The sequence below is a fragment of the Glandiceps talaboti genome, chromosome 4, assembly GCF_964340395.1.
Source record: "Glandiceps talaboti chromosome 4, keGlaTala1.1, whole genome shotgun sequence".
Taxonomy (NCBI): Eukaryota; Metazoa; Hemichordata; class Enteropneusta; family Spengelidae; genus Glandiceps; species Glandiceps talaboti.
In genome coordinates, this window is record NC_135552.1 from 20,779,329 (window position 1) to 20,797,797 (window position 18,469).

General features: G+C 33.8%; 1 protein-coding gene across 1 annotated transcript; it reads right to left on the bottom strand.

Annotated features, from left to right (window-relative positions):
- Positions 1 to 4,406: 4,406 nt before the first annotated feature.
- LOC144433685 (protein XRP2-like) lies at positions 4,407 to 18,445 on the bottom strand. Its single transcript, XM_078122037.1, has 9 exons — positions 18,311 to 18,445; positions 13,441 to 13,558; positions 9,695 to 9,786; positions 8,948 to 9,120; positions 8,239 to 8,342; positions 7,768 to 7,896; positions 6,936 to 7,013; positions 6,072 to 6,168; positions 4,407 to 5,803 (listed from the first exon to the last, which is right to left on the bottom strand). The coding sequence occupies exons 1-9, from the start codon at positions 18,382 to 18,384 to the stop codon at positions 5,634 to 5,636; spliced, it is 1,035 nt and encodes a 344-aa protein (XP_077978163.1). The 5' UTR covers positions 18,385 to 18,445; the 3' UTR covers positions 4,407 to 5,633.
- Between the last annotated feature and the right edge of the window lie 24 nt (positions 18,446 to 18,469).

An 18,469-nucleotide genomic window follows, 5' to 3' on the forward strand; every position in this document is an offset into this window, starting at 1 on the left:
AGAAATATTCACGCTAAGAACTTGGACAAATCCCCCTTCTGAAGTTCTTGGAATGCATACTTCCAAAGCTGTATTTTGTGCAATGAGTCACATAATCTTTTTTGCTACTCTGTACTTTGTATATGTACATCAAACAAAACATTGTAAAATACTTGCAGCATTCTAATAATGATGGCCAAAATACTAGTATATATTGCATACAAGTGTATTACCAGTAAATACTTTGCTATGTGTTTGACGGTTACACTAACTTTACTTGATTCCATACAGTTCTTGCCTAAATGATGTAAATCAGCTAACTGTAGACTAGTGAACATGGTGAAGCTCAAGGTCTATTGGTACACTTCTTTACTGTCACCATGGTAAATGTACATGAAACAATAAAATTACCCTTGGTAAAACATGTTTTCAGTGCATTTGTACAATGTTTTAGGACACAGTGTATGCAAAGACATAGACACACCAAACACAATGTATGCAAACACACATACACACACACACACACACATGCATGCACGCACGTGTATATACGTGCACACACACACACACACACACACACACGATGTACACAGTTTGCACAAACACGGAATGATCCCATTCACTCCCTCATATGCACACACAAAGACATACACGCAGAAACATATACATGATATAAATGACAAAAGCCGCATAATTTAGTGTTTTTATTTATAACTCTTCGACTTGATCTGTCTGACATGAAAGTGGATTGCACAAATAAAATCAAACAAAACCAATTACAGGGTATAAAATCACATATAATTTCTAACAGTGGCTCAACAAATCATCTTTACATACATACTTCATCAATATTTTCACATTAATACAAAAATAAATAATACACCAAATTACAACAAAAAATAAGTACAGCTTTGGCTAATATTTAAAAAAAAAAAACCCAAAGTGATGAGAATATTTCTAGTTTTATCATTTCAAACTTACATTTTTCAGAGGTTTGAAACCTCAATACAATGGTTTTGTAATATTGACATGACGTGTGCTTGGCACTTAGAGAATTCATTATCATCATCATCATTATCATCATCATCATTATCATTATCATCATCATCACCATAATCGAATCACCGATATAGAAGTTTTCACTTCTAGATCACTGATCACTGGTCACTGCATCACTTTATCACTATGTTTCATGAACCAGACAAACACCATCAATAATATCATAGGAACTATTCTATGAAATGTAATTACAGAGCCTTTATAGGAGCCACAACGTTGTAAACCACAAGCCTCTCTATGGAACCATCCAAAACAAGGTACCCACTAAGAGGTTATTTCGTTGCTTTAACAGAAATATGTGCTCTGGTTTGCGAGAATGAGGAGCCACTGCTTTGACTGTTGTTCGTAATAAGCCATCTATGCACTAATATGGTGAAATTTGTTCATTTTTTCCAATTTGATTCATCCCTCTTTTAACTTCAAGTGTATTTCAGGTTAATAACTTTCACATCTCAAATATTTCATTTTATTAAATATAGAAAAAAGAATAATTACTTGTACTTAAATATAGAACAAAACAATCAATGTATAAATAAAACGTTGCACTTAAAGCAGTCAACTTATACAAGCACTATTATCTGTATATGTCAAACAATGGATGTTCTATGATGTAAGTATAGCTATGTAGTTACCTAGTTTGTGAGGTATGTCATGTTGGGGCGCCCTCACCCATCAGCCAACTCCTCTCAGAGGACAGATGCTTGCGAAATGACACAACATGACATATCTTACTAACTAGACACTACGTAGCACTTTAAATACAACAGATTCATCAGTCAAGCACTAACTTCCTAATTCTAAGGAATGTTGAAGATTAGCACGGAAGGTCAAACAAGTTGAATAAACGAGATATCTATCTAGAAATACAGTTACAGTATCAGTTATTTCAGCAAGCGCTAACTGCTAGAATTATAATAAATGTACATGGAGGGAATGTAAGTTCAACTTTGTAATTGTTGGACGGTAAAAATACATATTTCATATCAAATCACTGACTAAACATGACTATTAAGTAGATGAAAAGGAACACATTGACATTATGCATGGTAACGTATTGATGTACAATATGCATGGCAACATACTGATGTACAATATGCATGGTAACGTATTGATGTACAATATGCATGGTAACATATTGATGTACAATATGCATGGTAACGTATTGATGTACAATATGCATGGTAACGTATTGATGTACAATATGCATGATAACGTAATGATGTACAATATGCATGGTAACATACTGATGTACAATATGCATGGTAACATATTGATGTACAATATGCATGGTAACGTATTGATGTACAATATGCATGGTAACATACTGATGTACAATATGCATGATAACATAGTGATGTACAATATGCATGGTAACGTACTGATGTACAATATGCATGGTAACGTATTGATGTACAATATGCATGGTAACGTAATGATGTACAACATGCATGGCAACGTAATGATGTACAACATGCATGGTAACGTAATGATGTACAACATGCATGGTAACGTAATGATGTACAACATGCATGGTAACGTAATGATGTACAACATGCATGGTAACATAATGATGTACAACATGCATGGTAACGTAATGATGTACAACATGCATGGTAACATATTGATGTACAACATGCATGGTAACGTAATGATGTACAACATGCATGGTAACGTAATGATGTACAACATGCATGGTAACATATTGATGTCTAAATCACTGTGACTGTACTTTCAAATATCTTGTAATCACAATGACCATTTCTATCACTGAATTTGATCCACTACAACAAAATGACATACAAAACCGTTCAAGTAAAGAGCCCCCTCTAGTGACAAAATACAGCTGTGTCCTCACTTAATTCTAAAGTGTCACAATAACTTTGGCCATTTCAAATATCAATATGTATGAACTGAAACTTACAATTACCTGCAGTACTTGATGCTGGTATTTCCTTATTTTAATATCAATATTAAGTACAGTATACAAAATATAAGCTGTGTTCTCCTCTACCTCCCTTCCCTGCTTCATCACAAGAGGGCACTGTTTCATGAATGGGTAAGCTATTTTTAAATATGAAAGTACAGTTTCATGCCGATTAAGTGTTGGTATATATATGGGGGGGGGGGGGATTTCTACATTTTTATGCTCTTTTTGGACTTTGTTGGATATTTCAAGGTGCTAATCGTAGAGTCCAATTTTACAAGGAGAAAACTATGGACTCACATGTGTATCATCGTCACTTTGTAACGTGATCATAAAATATGAACAGCGCCACCTATCATGGAATGAACAAGACTGACTGTTTGCAGTCGAAAGCTCTCAGCGTATCAAAATTATGTTGAGTGTACTGGTTAAAATTTTAGTACTTATGTACCATCAAAGTTATAAAACTGTGATAACACTGTAAAGAATTAAGACAGGATTTGTATGTCATTGCATTCAGCGAGAAGCAAAAGCAAGATTCATGAACTGATGTTATAAATGTACGAGTTGTAAGTAGTAGTTCAATTGTTGTAAGACTGGTGATTTCATTTTTGTTCAGATTATGAGAATGGGTATACGTGACATATTGTTTCATAATTTGGTTAGTGAACACATGTATACTTTGTAAAACTTTACGAATACTATGACTGATCATTTAGGGGTATGATGGCCAACTACAATTAACCATCACAACATTTAGGGTATCACGGCCAGTCTACAATTATCCATCATAACATTTTAGGGTATCACATCTGACAACAATTAACCATCATATCAAAACATTAACAAACACAAATGGCAAGATTCCATAAATCTTTGATGTCCGAGGGCATTTCCCTGAAAAGCTGTCAACTGATGAAATCAGAGCTGTACTTTTAAAGTTGCGTATCCACTCAGAGTAAACAAGTACAAAAAAACTACTTGATTTGCATGTGTCTTTTGTGTTTCTGGTTTATGTATTATCATCTTATAAACCACACCACTGTGAGGTGGTGACAATAATAGAAAAAATATGCCATGGCCTAAAAATACTATCTTTGCTAAAAAATAATATTAGGAGTATGAAAACTATCAAAACATCTGAAAAGTTACAATATAGAGCAAAAATTGCTGTGGCTTTTTACTTTTACTTAGAGTTACATACATGGACACAAGCTGAGTTTATAATTTATTCAGGAGTAAGTTTCACTGCCTATTGAAAGGTACCAGTAGTAGTATAGTTAACCATCTCTTGTATTGGCAGAACTCAATCTCAGTATTTAGGCCCAATACTATAGATAAACTATTTGATGACATCATTCAGTAATGTAAACAAAAATGTTGAGAGAATCTATGTTACGACAACAAGTGTATAAAGAACGTCTAAAAATGATTTTAATACCAGCAAAGTCATGCATCAACTTTACCACTCTGAGAATAGTTTTAATTGTCATTTACATACCTTTCATTTTACAACTAATACAGGGAAAATTTCAAAGTATTTGAAAAGAAACAAACTATATTCTTTACTCAAGGTAAGGTTTATGATTGTTTGTTTTACGGGAAATAGAGTACAGGTGCCTGAACTTCTTACTAACTTGCTATCAAATAATCTTTGACACATGTATAAATTAACCAGAATATTAAGAGAGTACACATCATGTCTGGCCCTTCTTATAAAATGAAAACATATCAAAACTTGTCACTCATAAGTTTTATAATGAGGTTTATGTAAGTCTATGTGGTTGGCCAATAAATTTCTGTATAGTATATTAATATGTGAGTTGACAGGCCCAGACTAGCTGTAAGCTATTTCCTGACTCCCCATTTACCCACTGTTATATTTATTTGGGGTAAATAAACTTATAATTAATAATTTAACGATTGCAATTTGGACAAATGTGAATGACGGTTACAAACAAGGACTGTCTGTGAGTGTGCAAAATGTTGGCAATTTATAGAGTAATTTACTTTGGTAACATACATTGTATTATCACCAACCTACATACCACAATCACTTGATATAATATTTATATATATCCATAAATTTATATGTATTTCTCATAGACATTGGACACCTTACATTATACTAATCTCATTTTAAGTGTGTTGAACATTAGTCTCGGTTACCCAGATTCTCATCACTGGGGCTCCAATTTTCAAGGAGGAAAATGTCTGCCGAATTTTCACTTTCATTAACTCTATGTATGTTTCACAGAAATCTTAATTAAATCTTAATTAAGATTAAACAAAACACTCTTAGCAAGAGTTGCCACCGTGTGATTTTACTATAGAGGTCATGTTGTGGGTCAGTCGCTCTACACAGCCATCTTGTAACAATCACTTATTATGTTGTAATGTCCCAGAGTCTCTGCTGGTGGTGGGGAGTCTGGGTAACTGAGACTAGTTGAAAAATTTGCATACCAGTATATTACAAACGGGTATACTGTAGATTACAAACTGACCAACAGGAAATTATATAGATGCCACAACTATACATCTATAACATTACATACATGTATACCAACAGGAAGTAATATTTGACAGAGATTTTTTTACTTTGATTGAAAAAATACTTGTGAGGATGAAATAAAGTTAAGTAGATGGTGGTGTAGTCTGTCATACTAATCTGTTACATGGACATCTGCATGTCTGCAAAGCTGTAGAAATCATCTATATTCTTTGAAGCACTCTCAGCATCTTTGGATATGAAGTAGATAGAACTACCAATGATGGATTGCATAACAGAAGAACATTTCTGTATGGTCTGCTCACCATTGTACTCTAAACCTATGACAGGTCCTGCAATAGGAGAAAGTTATCAGTATCCATGCAATACTGCCCTCTACAGGACAAACTGAGTTGACTTTTTTTAATAATCTATTGCTATAGGACAAGAGGTAGAAAAAACAGTTGTCTGGCAGAGCTATAGGAATTGTTGGTCCCGAAAAAAAAAGAATGATCCTATTTATTACAATGGCTTCACTGATAAGATAGCACTAATGCAAGAACCTGGAATGAATCATATGCCTTTAAAGTCCCATTAGAATAAATTGTCTAAAAAACTTACCATTACTGACAGCCTGTTGATACTGTGGATCACCCAACATACGTGTCTCTTCTGGTTTCATTGTTACTTCCTTGGTTTGAACTAAAGTACATGAACCCTATTAAGAAAATACACATTACTCACTTACATTAATCACTTTTTCATTTTTTTTTCAAGTATATTAAACTTTAAGTCTTATCAAGGAAGATGAGTTATCCACAGATTCAGTTGTTTGAATACATATTTATATCACCCAAAGTCCTGATAATTGCCAACTACAGTTCACTGAATATACAGTTTGAAATTAGTATTTTACTTATTCACTTATTCCAGCTATCATTCAGCTTACACTGTCATTATCTTCACCTTAGTATCTAAGTGTGTTTTTAAAAAAAAAAAAAATTCCATGGCTGAACTATAGAATAGACAAATTTATGAAATGTGTTTTTGACACAGAATAACAATAATCATAGCATAGACAAATTGATGAAATGAGGTCTTTTTGTGACATAAAATAGAATATTAATAGGACACAGAAATTGAATAGACATTGATTAGAAAGAACACTGTAATCAATAATTCTTTTCTCTTTGACAACAAAACCCTTGAAAACATCAATCACACATTTTGTTGTCAGAATGACAATTACTTCTCTAATTTCATCAATGAACTGTCTCAATTTATAGTCTGATTTTGTGGTGAGAATAACAAATGCAACAATTACAATTACTACTTACTTCTGTCTCTCATTTTATCAAATGAACTGTCTCACTTTATTGTCATTTTATATTGTTAGAATGACAATAACTACTTACTTCTTCTCAATGAACTGTCTCAGATTTTGTTGTGAGAATGACAAATGCAACAATTACAATTACTACTTACCTCTTCTCTCATTTTATCAATGAACTGTCTCACTTTATTGTCGGATTCCTCGTCCTTGAAAAATAACACAAGGCAACTCTGCAAGAAGAAATGGAAACTTAGATGAGGAACACATCGTCATGTACACATAGTATCATTGTTTATTAAACTAGGAGTTATATTCTTGATAAGAGGAAAGTACTACTTTCGACATGCCAACCAATATTTCTATTTATGATACACTGTACTCAATATCATTACCTGATTTACCCATATTCTGCAACTGTATATCGGACAGACACAGATTTTTGTATTTTTATTCTCGCTAGTGTGTTGGGTATATATATGGTCTTTCTGTCATGTTGTAGTCTATTGTACATGTTGTCACTAGTGTGTTGGGTATATATGGTCTTTCTGTCCTGTTGTAGACTATTGTACATGTTACTTTAATTTTTGTGTAATTTTGATTTGCATGTAATGAAGCATAATAAATAAATAAACTAAAATAAATAACACACAAGTAGTTCAAAGTTTTATAGCATTGAGCTTTCAATCTGTCTTGGTTGACAATCCTCATAGAACATGGAAATTTGACTTTGGCACCAGGTGATAAAAACAACGAAACCATTTACAAAGGCAATTGAGTAAAACAAACAAAGAAACAATCTTCCAGAGAATAATAAGCACACTACAATTGCAAAAAAAGAAACATTATAACCAAGTGTCCAACTCTGAACTACTTGTGTGTTGTAAGTCATTTTATCTACCAAGCTAATAAACATCTTTGGTCAACAGTATATCCGGTTGTAATTGATCAAGTAACTGAAGTAAAAACATATTAGTTGTAACTTACTTCATCAGCTTTTTTTCTCCTAGTACCAGTTGTAAGAGGTACAACACTCTTCTCTGTGTCTGTTGATATGTCTACACATGCAAACTGTTCTGTCGTTGGTTTTGGGACAAAGTCTTCCAGTTTAGCATCCTGTCAACAAAAACAGTGAAAGATTTGAAATTTATTGGCATCCTAACATTTATGGTAAGTTGTCTTTGACTTGCAGCCAGAAGTATGTTGTACAGTATCACACACATTCTACCGAATGCAATCTTACAGGATTACTACATAAACACACGTTTGCCTTCAACATCAGACATTTGGCATAAAACAGACCCAGATATCCATTAAGGAATAACCCTCCAAAACGCAATTCAAAAACGGTTCACATCTGTCAATCCGGTACTGATCACGGTTAGACAACTGTCATGTTTTGCCAACTCAACTTTGTAATCTTACTAGGCTAAGCTGAAACACAAAGGTACTACTCACAGCTGGTAAAAGTGACCAATTCTGTTCTCCTGGCACTGGTGTAAAATCATGTATGGTACTCCAGTTATTGTTATAGATACTCAAATCTGATTTCTTGTACTGTTCTAGTTATAATTGAAAATAAAGTATTGTTATGACACACAGATTAATTTTATTTTCCAGACACAATTTATATCATGAGATACTTATATTTGAAATTTGAATATCATCTTAACTCATGACAAAATTCATATTAAATTGACCATATGGATGACAGTTGGGGTATTTATTTTGGATTTTTAATTCGAAAACATTATTGCATACCTGCATGCAAATGATATGCAAACGAGGATGCAATCATTTGCTACACACAAAATCGCATGATTGCGCTGTATGATTTTTTATGGAAATTTGCCATTTCAGATTAACATACTAGTTTGTAACAATACAAAATGTAAGAGAACCCCATGCCACGTAAGATCCAGTGTGGGTATTCAGGGGTGTTTGCACTCGTGCTTGTAGTGTTTACTGCTGCAGTGTAAGTCACTACGCTCGTGAAAGTACAGGTGCAGAGAACACTGCACGCACTCGTGCAAATACCCCAAGTATGGCACACTTGCACTCATGCGTCTTGGAGTTCTGTCATATTACTTTCACTTTCTACATAGACACTGAACATCCACCTATAATAACACACAGAAACTATAGAGAGTAATACTGTATTATTTACCTAGTAATTCTGGATAGTAGTACTGGAAGCAGCCAAATTTCATACCAGTAGAAGATTCTATGATTGGTTGGGTTTGACAACATAAGAAGACCTCAAATTTTTTACAATCCCTTGTCCTAAATTGTTGGCATGCAACAACACACTTACAGTCCCTACAGTCTCGGAAATAAACACTGAAATACACAACAATGTATTGTCTCAGAAATAAACACTGAAAATACAACAATGTATTGTCTCAGAAATAAACACTGAAAATACAACAATGTATTGTCTCAGAAATAAACACTGAAATACACAACAATGTATTGTCTCAGAAATAAACACTTTAAAAAGACACAACAATGTATTGTCTCAGAAATAAACACTTTAAAAAGACACAACAATGTATTGTCTCAGAAATAAACACTGAAATACACAACAATGTATTGTCTCAGAAATAAACACTTAAAAAGATACAACATTGTATTGTTTCAGAAATAAACACTGAAAAAGATACAACAATGTATTGTCTTAGATATGAACACTGAAAGATACAACAATGTATTGTCTCAGAAATAAACACTTGAGATATAACTATGTAGACAGCCTAAAAAAGAAACATTGAAAGATACAACATATCACTTTCTAAGTTCTAGGTACATGTTGTGTCATCGACTTTGTACACATATCTGGTAATAATCACCAAAGTCCTTCTTCTAGGTACATTGAAAAGGGAGCTGTCAGTAACTTTGTACATTATCAACTTACCTTCCTTTGATGGGTGCCAAAAAGATCCTACAATTTATACAGTCATCTACAGTGATTGTAGCTGAATGGTCATAAATATAAATATCACAGTCCTGTCAATAAAGAACATCATACATATATGTAAAAATGGGAGGCACTTCTAGACTTTAATAATTTCTACCGAGTAGATGAACCATTGTTGACGAGGCTTCTGGAAACAGACAGGGGGTAATCAGGTAAGTTACAATCTTTCCAGTATAATTAACCATAATTTTAGAACTCCTGTAGATTTCATCATTAACAATAACACAGATTCAAAAGTGTGATGACCCTACAAAGCTCAAAATTATCTTTTAGTGTTGGTGATCATGTCATTTCTAATTTTTGCTGTACGGAGTTAGTCAATGGAAGAAAATTGTGTTAATATTAAAAAAATGTGTTATCAAACAACTTTAATACTAATGTTTAATTAATGGCGCATTAAGATGCGTTTCTATTCTAAATTGTAATGATTTTCAATAATACCTCAATTTTTTAGATGTATGTTGTCTTCACAATGACTTGTTTTGTTTGTTTATCATTTTTCTGACAATTTTGGTAATAAATTACCATGAGACTATGAGTTAATATTGTGTCCTTGCTCTGAGCTTGACAGGAACACATCTTCCCAGATTTTAACCAACCTATTTCTTTGTCTAAATATTTTGATCATTTTGGTCTGATGACTTAGCCTCCAGTGACAGCTACATGTAATAGCTGATGGTGACCAGGAGATTTGGTTGAAATATTTGGACAAAGAAACATGTTGCTATAACTACAACTAATTCTAAAGACAAAGAAACAGGTTGCTATGACTACAACTAATCTTAAAGACAAAGAAACATGTTGCTATGACTACAACTAATTTTGAATCTGTTCAACCCTAAATAATATGTAAATGAATGGTTCATGAATTACAGACTGAAGTCTTTTACTGTTACACTTTACAAGTTACAGTAGTGATCAACCAACTAAACTGTATAGCTTTTCAACATAACATGGAGTTGTCATTTTCCCTTCAATGGCATCTCAATTGAGTTATCCCTAGTAAATCAGGATTATTCACAACAAATATGGCAGCCATTCAGTAAAAAGTGATATTAGCAGCAAAAAAGCAAAAGTAGTGGATGTGTCTATTTCTTTTGTATTACTAGTACCTTTATAGTGACATAGTTTAAAAATAAACTGGTCACACATAAATGCTAGAAAGTGTCTGCGATTTGCAAGAAATGACTTAAAACCCTAAAAGTCCAAGTCAAAGGTCACTCTCTCTTACAAGACAGCTTACATGTGATTACATGGGGTTAGACACTTGAATGGAATCTTTGTCTTAAAGTGTTTGAGTTATACAGTAATATATTGATTTTATACTGCAAATATGGCCACAATTCAGTAAAACGTGATATGAACACCACAAGTAATGCTTGAGTATATTTGTCTTCTTTTACATTACCTGTAAACATGAGTTAAAAGAAATTGGTAACAAATTTTAATACAAAATGTTTGTGATATGCAATAAAAACAACTGGCTCGATTTTGATAAATCGATCCTGAAGGTCAAGGTCAAAGTCTTAAAGAAAGCTTGCCCCTGATAGTATGGGGGTAGACACTTGTTTGGAGTCTTTATACATTTGGTCATGATTTGGTCAAACTTGCATATCTTATAAAATAAAATAAAATAAAATAAAATAAAGTGACATGTGTAGATGTCCCTCTGTGCAAGGTGTGATTGAAATAAGATATTGCACGTCTGAGAAATGATGTATTATGGACACCCGGATGCACGGAAGGATGGATGGACAAAACAGAACCCTTTGGGAGAAGTTGTGAATGTACAATGACGTCATTTTCACAATAGCCACTGATTTCTGAATCTGGCATTGTCCTTGCAATACAATCACGGAAAGCATAGTAGTATTCAATATTTGCCTGTTACCTGATGTCTACACCTACACTGGATGCCAATCAAGGCATTGGCAGCCATGAATTAGTTATCCATTGTAAAAATTTATCACCTTTGAAATTTGTACTGGATGAAATTGTAAAGAGTATTATGTGATGACCACTGTCAGTCACACTAACACTAACAGACATAAAAGCTCTATTTTCGTACACACGTCATCACAAGGAAACAGGTATTGGAAAATAAATTAAATTAGGTGAGAATAACTGTAGGAGATTACTGTATATATTGACTCAGTTATATGCTTGCCTTCATATGTATCTATTGAAACTAAATTCTACGGTTTAACAACTCAACAATGTATCTCAAAAGAATGTCTAAGTATATTCATTTACATCGTTCTGTGTGTCAATCTTCAGTTCTAAAGGCCTTTATTCTGCATGTTTATCTTCATTTGTAATTCAGAGAGTAATTTTGTCCATACAATATCCTCTTCTAAGTTCAACCGTTCTATGTTAACACAGTGTTGTACATACTGTGGAAACAAAAGAATTCGCTAATCCCAACCAAACACAAGTGTACACCTAAAGCTTTCAGCAAAAAGGAGCTCAGAATATTCATTAACGACTTTACACTATTATAGCTCAGATTTGAGTACACTACTTTAAATGTATTTTAAGTGAAAATGGTGACAAACTAATGTGATATTTGTTGACTGTGTCAGAAAATTTTCATTTACAGTGTAAAACAACATTAGAGACTTGGTCAGTATGATGTATGGTAGAGTTTCTATAGATCTACAATGTTTTGACATTAATGAAACTCAAGGATCTACGTTAAATGACTAAATACCATTCTTACCAAATACAATAGAATAGAATTCAAACATTCTTAAATGACAAGTCTGATTTCAAGCCCTCCTGACATCTGTCTGATGTAATATGTTATAAACAGCTACCATAATACATGACAATAGCCCATTGTAGTACACCCCTGATGATGCTGACAGAGACATCAGTGAAGATTTGGAATTAACTTCCAAGAAATGTTTTGACTGTGAGAAGAAATTTTAATCACTACTGTAAATACAAATGTACAGTGATAGCTATTGATAGCATACACTTTACAGCATTCCCATGTGACTCAAAGTAATTTGTATCTATCAAATTGAAAGGCTAGAGATAAACTGCTGATATAACATCACACAAAGATATGATAATTATGACATGGTTGCTATGGTTACATAAAAAATGAAACCTTCTTCATTCACATTACGATCTAAAATTTGATGCACAATCTAACATCCATATTTACAATTAGCCTACATTTAATCTCCGGTAAGAAATGAAAGCATCAAATTAACATACTGTTGTTACCTTGCTCTAAAAAACCTACACTGACATCTATGGAGGTTAACACGACATTAGCATTTCATATTTCTATTTCACTCAAATAAATCATTATTTAAGTGGTTATCATTCAATATGGATAATTTCACTGATACGTACATTTGCTTGGTTCAAACTAATACCAGATTAAAAAAAATGGGTTATTACCATAGTAATACTCCTAAATTGAGATTGAGTGAATATGATGATGCAGCAAATTACTGACATTTATATATAAAATCTAATTTACAATATTGATTGTCATATTTATATACTGTTCTCTACATACATGTATAGTAGTTTTTTCTTTTTCAAACAGTTTATTTTTCTAGCATATATTTTAGGTACAGATGATATTAACATTAAGTGTTATTATAACAACAAACACAGCAGATGAAACAAGATATTTATATTGAGGACACTCATTACACACTCACCTCACAATTGTTAAGAATAAACTGTTGTCCTTTGATTGTACCAGGTACTCGTCCCACAGTCTCACCCTTCAGGTTTTCTAACATAAAGTCTTTGGGATCAGGTCTATCTTCGCGGTCCCTATCCGGTGAAGAAAAAGGACGTAAAAAACAGTTAAACAGTCCAGGACTGTCTTTATCACAGGACTGGGTAGACATGGATCCAGTAGTTAGAACTGTTAGTTAGATGTAAAGTATGATGACCTTACTGCTACACGTACAGATTACATGTACACAATGCCCTCATAACATGGCTAATATTTTATGATCTACAGGTACAGGTAAAACAATGTCTTCAAGGTAAGATGTATATGTCTCTACTGGCTGGGTGTCTTCTTTCTATGAAATGACGTCTCTCTGTAAATCTTTCAGTAATCCATATGGTAATAACAATCAATTCATCATAAGTGAAAAGTGCTGTCACCACAGTCGTTGTAAAGTGATACCACTTTCTCGGTTTGTATTCTACTCCACGTGTATAGTCATTCAAATTTCTCAAACACAATTCTCTTCACGCCTAGGGATACTGGATTGATTGTAGTGACAATCACTACCATGTCACACAATTGTCCCTTGATGACTCATTTGAGTGTTAATACAATCATATAAATGCAAATATTGCCACCTGAGCACTGAAAAAACAAGAGTCAAGAAAAACAGAGTGATCCCGGCCCTCTCACTGTATTACGTCACGTAATTAGGATGACCTCTACAGCAGACTCATATCAAAATGAAGCTTGGCTTTAAATAATCCTATTGGAGATCTATCCAGGGAAAGTAATTACAATGTAACTGGTAATGAAGTCTTGTAAAACATCTTGAGACGTAGCTTTTTATCAAATAGGAAATTGCTCGAAGGTGAAAATGTTCCAAGATACTGTCAACCTGTCCAGTATACAAATGTAGTAGTATTGTGATAGTTGTATTGTGATGTCTGGTAGCACGTCATACACCGTTACTATTAGCCTGTAGTGAAGACTTCAGAGACCTCTTTTGTTACTGGTATAGTAGTTTTAGTACTCTCCCTTCAGGATCTTGGACAGAATGAATGCAAACAACACAAATACTAAGCCCCCCTAGTTTGATGAATAATAAGAACATACAGTATTGAGGACACCTATCTTTATTGGATTTCAATAAATAGAACACTGAGAAGCCCCTCAATGCATAAATTGTTTCTTTCTGGAGTCTGTGTTCGTGACTGGGGAAAACTAAAATATAAAAACAATATTTTAATTTAATTTTTCCTTTCTACAATTTACATGTTCTCAATTTGGGGATTCCTATCACATTTTGGATATATATTCAATAATTATTGAAATTATAAAATACTTTCAACATGTACCGCAGTAGCTCTCCAACATTAAGTTAAAATGTGACATAATTATTAGCATAAACAATTGAACATTTTCAGTCTAATCTACACATATTATCACGTTTAAAAATGTTCAATTACACTACAGGTAGTTAATATGTCAGATACTACAGAGATCCATAGCCTATAAGATACAGACGTTCGTGCCACATGATCAGCCAACACTCATCTGGTTAAGAAGCCTGATAGGGCTGAACAACACGATGTATCTTACAGTGGTTAAGAAGCCTGATGTGGCTGAACAACATGACGTATTTTACAGTGGTTAAGAAGCTTGATAGGACTGAACAACACGACATACCTTACAGGCTACAGAGATCCATAGATACATGTAGAACCTAAATCCTTACCACTTTATATTGCAATCTAGATAAAAAGCCATGGGAAATCAGGTAGGTTTTACCTACTTTTGATGATCATTATGATGATTGGTGTATAAAATGTGAGGTGACTAAATATTTAGTTTATACATCAGTAAATAATGCAGTGTTTATATTATACTTGTCAAACACATTTAATGTATTCTGTACATGTAATTTATTACGTTCTGAAACATACATGTACTTTATGTGTAGTAGCAGGTGAGTGGTGAGTGATACACGATCCTTTGGCTGTAGTGGCAGGTGAGTGGTCAGTGATGGTGAAAATTATGGCATTTCTTATGAGTAAACTACTTTGGCACTGGTACAATTGTATTTAATGATCAGAATGACTAATTCATATGCACACCCTTACAATGTACATACATGCAAACACACATACATGTACAAACACTGTGCAGATCTGTGATCCTGTGTTGCTTACATTCCCACATCTGACCCTTGAATCTCGTGCTTTTGAGTAGCCAATCAAGATGAGCGTTATGTTGGCAGCTGCACACAATGGAGAAATAAAAAATAAACAAACAAACAAACGTACACATGGAGGATTGTGTTGACGACACGACCTGTCGGTGGAGCTGTCGTCTCTCAAACGATTTTGAAAGAAACATCTTGATTGACTGAAGAAACCTTTCAAGATCCTTGAGAATCAAACAAAATTTTCTATTACACAGGGTCAGATGTTGGAGGACCCTACTGTAACAGCAATCAAATGACACAAAACAATGGAAATAGAAGTAAATAAAGACACCTAGTTGCCTTCACCACATCACATTTTAATCAGATTGGGCTCACTTAAAGGAACATACATGTAAGCATGTTAGGAACAGCACTAACAGGTTATGAACTTCTATGGTCACTTCCTACAATGACTAGTATTTGCCAAGTCATTTATCCATTCATAATAGAACTGCCAAACTTACCATACATGTAAGTTACAGCATTTACAATTACTATTTACAATGATGGTTGTTTTAAATATGCATTATTCATGTTCATCCTACTAAAATCTTCAGGCAGTGGTTAGAATTGATTCAGGTGTGAGAACCCAAAATAAACAAACATGTGAAATCTCGTAAAATTTGCAAATATTTCATTATTTGAAATCTGCATCATACTTTTGGTGGAGAAAATATGTGTCTGTATTATTATGTAAAGAGTATGACCCTTGTGGTAAAAATACACTGACATTAGCAAAATACTAATACAGAACATCACTTCTCTTTGTAAATAAATGTACATGGCAAGATAATCATGGTACATGTATATTATAGCATGCAACAAATACATGTAATACGTATTACATGTAACTACATCTTTCCTGTTATTTGACACTGAGGGCGCTCTCTTAATTTTATACAGTGACATATCCTTGGAAGAAAAGAAGCTTCATACAGCAATACTACAACTGCAAGTTAGTTTCCCTTGGAATGTATTTTTCCTAGCAGCAAATATGGAGAAAATGTTCAAATATCTACGAGATTGTATGTTCTCCGAGTGAAATATTCCTATGCCCACATGCAACCATAGACCCTCCACCCTGGGTGGAGGGTCTATGATCCAACTTACATGTACAACTTCCATATTAATGTTAATGGTTGTTTTGGCGAGCCTCGTGGCAATGTGGACACAGACCAAGATTTAATCTGATATTAATCTGTTTACTGGGTAGGCCATGGCCCAGATTTTGTTACATGTGAACATAGCTACACAGTGTGATGTTGCTAACGACTTGATAGTCAGATACCTTTCTCCCTCCCTTCCTTCACCAGTGGAGGAGACCGTGATGATGTTGGCAATGACTTTGATTGTTTTAATCAATGACAATAGTCATGCTTTCAATCATAGCATCAGTAGGATGGTTACCATCTTTTACATCATGTGGTCAGCCTTGAGAACATTGTAATATTCTTCAGATACTCAATCAACATCACTACAGTTGTACATGTATTTGAATGTAGGGTATGTGACACTGTCATTCCTTTATGTTTAGGCCCAAGGTTTACACTATACTATACTCTATTAAACTAAACTACACTACACTACACTACACTACGCTACACTACACTATAGTATACTATACTACTGTACATATATACTAACTATACTATAGTATACTATACTATAGTATACTATACTATACTATACTACACTATACTATTATAGTATAGTATAATATACTATACTATACTATACTATACTATACTATACAGTAATATACATACTACATGTATACTAACTGTACTATAATACTAGTAATTACTATTACTACACTACACTATACTATACTTACTACCAGTACTCTCTCTCTCTCTCTCTCTCCCTCCCTCCCTCCCTCCCTCTCTCTCTCTCTCTCTCTCTCTCTCTCTCTCTCTCTCTCTCTCTCTCTCTCTCTCTCTCTCTTTAAATGGGCAATCATGTTTTGAAACTGTACAGAATTCACCAGTAATACTACTAATAGTAATACTAATATCAATCTTTCTCCAGCATGACTTCCATCAGACTTTTCAAGAAGGACAGAGCTTGACTTTATTTGATAATAAATGTATTTATCAAATAACCACATCAAATCAAAATTCAAATTAAGATTTACCAATGCCTGTACCTGTAGCTTCCTCATGACTGTTTGTATCAAATTACATATCATTTCCTGTCACAGGAAAAACCTTTCAAAGATATTATATTTAAATGAAATAGAAAAGTTTATTTTGGGTTTATGATGTATTTAAATGATAAAGTATAGAAATACTACATATTAAAACTTAATGAGTGTGCCTTAAATTATATGTAAGGGTTTGTTGGTATTCACAGGAGGGGGGGGGGGGGGGGGTTGTCTCAAAACATGCTTGTTTTGTACATTTTCTGCTGGCAGCACAATGTTAAAGGCCAATGCAAGCCAAGATATAGAAGATATAATTAAGAAAATCATATTTCCTTCAGATCTACCAGTATTGTCAAAGGCGATTCTTGATACGTGTAACTGTACACACACTACATTCTGTAACGTTCGTTTGTTTCATTCAGATGATTGACAGTTCATTGCAATATCATAATTGCTAAATTCTAAGTTTAGGCTTACCAGCTGAACACTTTCGGGGCGGCGTCTCCGTCTCCGCCCGACTCATCCCCTGGTTTTGGCCATAGACAACCCATTCTTGGAATTCACTGGTTCAGCTGTACAGAAACATTCAACGCTACACAAGAGATTTATTTTGCTGTCAGACGCTCCCAGCAATCA